The 5957-nt window shown below is 36.8% G+C and overlaps 1 protein-coding gene across 2 annotated transcripts; it reads left to right on the forward strand.

Annotated features, from left to right (window-relative positions):
• The first annotated feature begins 2444 nt into the window (after positions 1–2444).
• LOC107772926 (transcription factor bHLH62-like) lies at positions 2445–5450 on the forward strand. 2 transcript variants are annotated; one of them, XM_075237669.1, is made up of 8 exons: positions 2445–3515; positions 3601–3825; positions 3950–4015; positions 4109–4177; positions 4249–4320; positions 4403–4597; positions 4860–4973; positions 5079–5450. In XM_075237669.1, exons 1-8 carry the CDS (start codon positions 2778–2780, stop codon positions 5100–5102), a joined length of 1503 nt encoding a protein of 500 aa, XP_075093770.1. In that variant the 5' UTR covers positions 2445–2777; the 3' UTR covers positions 5103–5450. The 2 variants fall into 2 exon arrangements, with proteins under 2 accessions (XP_075093770.1, XP_016447869.2); XM_016592383.2 differs by having other exon boundaries at positions 2446–3515; positions 4860–4959.
• The last annotated feature ends 507 nt before the right edge of the window (positions 5451–5957 follow it).

A 5957-nucleotide genomic window follows, 5' to 3' on the forward strand; every position in this document is an offset into this window, starting at 1 on the left:
GGCTGCAACTGCAGGAACCGCTCCCAGGCCCAAACCTAACATACAAAGTTGACGTAAAGTTTAAGAAAATATTTGACTAAATAGAATTGGAAGGAATGAATAGAGTATTCGAATATGTTGTCACCTGTAAAAGCGGCAAAAATCCACATACGTCATGCTGGGTGCCCATGCTCGCCCGACACAGATGCCTGTACAAGTAGGCGAGAACAGCAGCACCCCAGCTGTACTAGGGTAAATCATCTAGCAGTTGAACATGATGAAGAAATCACAAGGTGACTAGGTTGCCCGAAGTGTTCGGGAACAAGACCCCCCAAACAGAAGGAGCAGCAGCAACCTCGTATACCGGTGAATATACAGATCATCTGTCTCCTCGGTGATGTCGGGGTGCAATATCTCCAAATGCTGTCGAATAGTTGTCAAACTCATACGACTGGCCCCAGAGTGTGCAGTCTCATCCTGTGGCCTGAAACCAGTGAGCTGCTGCAGCATGTCCAAATACTGCCCACGCGTCATCTCTCTCATGGTCTGAGGTAGTGCAATGGGCAGTCCATCAACAGGCATCCCATATAAAACCTCCACGTCTTGCATCGTGATGGTGGCCTCGCCAATGGGCAGGTGAAAAGTGTGCGTCTCCGGTCGCCACCGCTCTATCAGGGCCGTGATCAAAGACTAGTCGAGCTGCAGCCGCCTGATCTCCAAAATCCTGTAGAAGCCCGTATCCCGCAGGCGCTGGACTACACGGGGATGGAGATCTCTGTCCTTCATAAAATCTCACATGTCGTCCACTCTCCTGGCGCGGAGAGTCTGGGCCAGTAACTCTCCCTCCCATATGTAGGCGGACCTATGATCGCCCTATAACTCTAATAGCTCATCGGAGACAGGTCTGGGATGCATAGGCGGCACGTCCATGTCGTATACTGTAAATTAAACAACATTAATTGTATGTTTGATCTGTAAATTAAATAATTATTTTTTATAATTATACAATATTTAATTAGACCAAGCTATTTAATTGGTCCGGGATCCAAGCTCGATATTTGATGCCCAGTAGGACCAAGCTATCCTGAGTTCTTGTGTGTGTCAATTTTATTATTTTCGTAATTTTGTATGTTTGTTTTATAAATTAAATAATTAATTTTTATCATATTTAATTGGACAGAGTATATACCTATGGGTTCCAGGCTCGATATTTGAGGCCCAGTAGCACCAAGCTATCCTGAATTCTTGTGTGTGTCAATTTTGATATTTTCATAATTTTGTATGTTTGTTTTGTAAATTAAATAATTAATTTTTATCATATTTAATTGGACAGAGTATATACCTATGGGTTCCAGGCTCGATATTTGAGGCCTAGTAGCACCAAGCTATCCTGAATTCTTATGTGTGTCAATTTAAATATTTTCATAATTTTATATATTTGTTTTGTAAATTAAATAATTAATTTTTATCATATTTAATTGGATAGTGTATATACCTATGGGTTCCAGGCTCGATATTGGAGAACCAGTAGCACCAAGCTATCCTGAATTCTTGTGTGTGTCAATTTTAATATTTTCATAATTTTTGTATGCTTGTTTTTGTAAATTAAATAATTAATTTTTATCATATTTAATTGGACAGAGTTTGTGTTTGATCTATCAGTATAAAAGATACTTAAACTATAGGGATTCTACGCTAAAAGGCTCTACATTTTACTACGCTAAAAAGGCACTAGTCTTTAAGCAAATAAATAATCTAAACTAGATAAAAACAACAAATACATTTTAATCACAAAACAAACACAAAACACTAATATCTTAGTCCGGATAAAAATAACATACTAGTTTAATCGCAAAAAAAAAATACAAAACAACATGAAAACACATTTAAAACAACTAATATGCATTATTATACGAGTTTTGACATAAACTAAATCGGAATACCTCGATTTATGTTTTTTGGAAAGTCGATGAATTGAAAATTTGAGCTCGAAACGAGGAAACCACAACAATAGAAGGCTTGGCTAGGATGTGGGACCTACAATCTTATCTTTTTGTGTGACGGGTGGGGTCCACTATAATTTTTTAGAAGGAAATTTTGGGGGGGGGGATTAAAAATTTTGAATTTGGGGAGGGGGGCGTCTGGTTTGAGTGTGGGGAAGAAGGAGGGGGGCCGTTTATTTATCTATGTATAGCGCGGTATATAACTGCGTGCGCTATATATATAGCGCGGTTATATACCGCGCTATACATAGCTGTATTATCAGTCCTGTATAGCGCGGTTTAAAAGAGTGTTTTATATATATAAAGAGTGCTATACTTTAACGGTCAAAACTCCGTTAAAATATAGCGCTCTTTAAAAGAGCGATATATATAAAAATATCACTCTTTTTTTTAAACACACATTTTCGTCTCACGTGTCAAAAAAAAATCACAAATGGATTCAAGTTTCTAGTACTAGACCAGTAAGCACTCTAGCTGGAAGAGACTCGAGAGCTTCTATGAAAGCCGAGTTAGGAAAAACTGGTAAAATGTAAAATCGGTCCTCCGACGTTGAAGGCCCGGCAATTCACCCCTCTTCTCCGCTTTTCCCGGTTCCACAGTAGTACCATTTTTCTTCAATTAAATATACAAACGAAAAAAGGTCAAACAAAACTACCTTTTTTTTATCTTTCCGCCTATATAACTTCCATCTCTCTCATTTTCTTCTCCTCCCCCTTTTCCTCTTCTTTCTCTCTTTCAAGTTAACATCTCTTATTGAGCAACATTTTTCTTAAAGCTACTTTTGATTTCTATTCCATGGAGAAAGATTACTTCATGAATGGTGGAATTACTAATCCGCCCCTTCAATTCGAACCCACTATGACATTCCCTTCTAACTGGAATTCCCTACATTCAGGGCAGTCTTCTGATTTTTTCCTCAACCCCAATTGGGATCACGACTCTACACATCAATTTGACTCAACTTTGAACTCAATAGTGTCTTCTTCCCCTGCTGAATTAATTGGTAAAGTGACCACAGTTTGCAGCTCCCCTCAACCGCCATTCAACAATAATAATACTAATAATTCATGTTACACTACACCGAAATTACAAATGCCCAATTTGGGAAATTCACTTCCTTTAAATCCTCCTCCTGTTCCATTGCCTGCTGTCTCTGCTGATCCTGGTTTTGCCCAAAGAGCTGCTAAATTTTCTTGTTTTGGTAGCCGTAGTTTTAACGGTAGAACAAGTCCATGGGGGGAATTGACACATAGATATGCTCAACAATTGGGGAATGGAAAGTTGCCTAGAGTTTCGAGTAGCCCTTCTTTGAAGCAAGCTGGATCCCCTTTGCAAATCAAGAATTCGGGCCAAACAAGGATGGAATTGATGTCTACAAATTTGTGCAGGCCTGTCACTAATTCTAATGAGCCTGTTTCTGAGCCAAGTGGAGAAACAGGGCCAAAAACTCCAACTGAATTGAATTCTACTAGAAAAAGAAAAACAGCTTCAAGAGGGAAAACAAAAGAAGATGCCCCTGCAAATGGAAACATGGTAAGGATTATTATTATGAAGTCAGTCAAAATAATCTTGATTTGCTTAACTAATGCAATTAGTGGCTAATCAAATTTTCATTTAGGGAGGTGAAGGTGATGATAATGCAAGAACAAAGCGATGTAAACAAGTAGAAGGTAATGAGACAGAAACTGGAACAGTTAACATGGAGGAAACAAAGGGCAATGAAGGTGATGAAACTCAAAATCAAACTATAGAAAATCAAAAGCCTCCTGAGCCACCAAAGGACTATATTCATGTTAGAGCAAGGAGAGGACAAGCTACTGATAGCCATAGTCTAGCTGAAAGAGTAAGCATTGCAACCAATTCTTCTGAAAAATAAAATGTCAAATCTTGAATCCTGAAATTGCTAGTTCATTCGAAAGGGCATGTTCTGTTGTGTTAACAATGGTCGTCTTTTGGCATCTAATTAGGTCCGACGAGAGAAGATTAGTGAAAGAATGAAGCTTTTACAAGATCTTGTACCAGGCTGTAATAAGGTAATTAGCTTAAAAAAATTACTACTGTATCTTTTTTATCGCATAATAATAGTAAATCCTGTTCTAACGCAGAGTGGAAATTTTGTCAACCAGGTGACAGGAAAAGCATTAATGCTTGACGAAATTATAAATTATGTACAGTCACTGCAACGACAAGTCGAGGTAAATTTTACAAGTAAAATTTTATGAAATGTGTTTTTTCTGTTCATGAGCTAAATGCAACATTTTTGTAGTTCCTATCCATGAAGTTGGCTTCAGTGAACCCAAGTTTGGATTTTCCAGCAGAAAATCTTCTTCCAAAGGATGTAAGTGTGTCATAGTCTGATAGTGAAACGGCTTCCTTTTATATGACATTATCTGACATGCTAAAGCAATTTCTTTTTCCAGATATGTCAACCAAATGGCTCTCTGCCCCAACCTGTTTTCCCAGTAGATTACCAACAACCCCGGCAACAACTTTCCAGTGATATTCCTAATGGGGTACTAAGCCAATGCTCGGCGAACACGTTAGATAACTCACTGTTTCGCACTCTAGGAATGCAATTGCCTTCCCTAGATGGACTTGGTCAATATCTTAATCAGGTGATTAGCCATTCTACAATAATTCAAGAATTAACTTATGTACATGGATAGTGTAAGGAATATTTAACATTATCACTGCACTTTTAACCCATTACAACAGATAACTTGCCTTAGGTTACCAATTTCACTTTTCATTGACAAATACTACCTAATAATTATCTTTTAGGTGTTAAGTGTATTTCTTTTGTAATGTCAATATATACAAGTTAACCAAACATTTTTCATCAGTAATTTAGTTGTGACAATTGCTTAATTTATCCAGTTCCCTACAATGTGCGAGGATGACCTGCAAAGCATTGTGCAGATGGGATTTACCCAAAATCCCAACAAGGATCTGACATTGCAGTCACAAAGTTTTCCTGGTAAGAAGAGAGAGGCAAGTTTTGGTTACTTTTCTTTTATGTTTTTCTATTTTTGTCAAAATTTAAGTTGAAATTTCGAACTTTTGATTAATGAGTATGTTTTCTTTCTTTTGATGCAGGGCCTCATCAAACGTCTCACATGAAAATTGAAATGTAGCCATCATTCATTTGTCCAAAATTAAAAGCCCCCCCCCCCCCCCCCGGCAGGAGAAAGAGGCTACTGTATATGGGAAGTAATTTTTAGTTTAATTACTAATTGACAATATTAGATTTAGTTTTGAGGATTACTTTCCTTAGTCCTCTTAATGTATTAATTGATTTGGATGTACTAATTTTTGCTTTGGTAAGTCATGAGTATTTATTGTATAATCTTCATCAAGATGGAAGAGACATTTGGGTGCAAAATCTTTAACAGCACCAAATTGTAAGATATATTTCTTTGTAAAGCAATGAGAAATTCAGATGTTATTATGAGTTTTCATTTTCAGAAACATTGTCCATTAATGTTCACTGAGTAATCTCATATCAATTGACAAGTTACACTCAAATCTTCTCAAAGATTTGCTTATGGTTGATGTCAAATTATACAGCAATTAAACCACAAAATTTCTGTAGTTATGATTATTTAGGTATGTTGTAACCAGCTGTAAGAGTGGGGCTCCTTAGTTCTCTTTCAAAAGTCTTATATGAATGATTAGTTACAATTGATTTAACTTGATATGAGAATCAACCTTGAGTTTTTTGGTACATTTTCTAGGTTAGTATCAGTAGTATCAATTTTTTTTACATTATTAATAAATATTTTAACTGATTATTGTATTTAATATATTCTTTAAGCTACCAAATTAGGTTTACTAGTGATAGTTACATATTTTTCTAGATTACCTTCATCTGATGATTGCAAAAAGAATTGTATATACCAACCATACACAAAAGTTAAGCTCATGTTCTGTAAATAAAGCCAGAAGCAGAAGCTTCCGTCCATCTATTTTACAGTG

Source organism: Nicotiana tabacum, chromosome 19, assembly GCF_000715075.1.
Source record: "Nicotiana tabacum cultivar K326 chromosome 19, ASM71507v2, whole genome shotgun sequence".
Classification (NCBI taxonomy): domain Eukaryota; kingdom Viridiplantae; phylum Streptophyta; class Magnoliopsida; order Solanales; family Solanaceae; genus Nicotiana; species Nicotiana tabacum.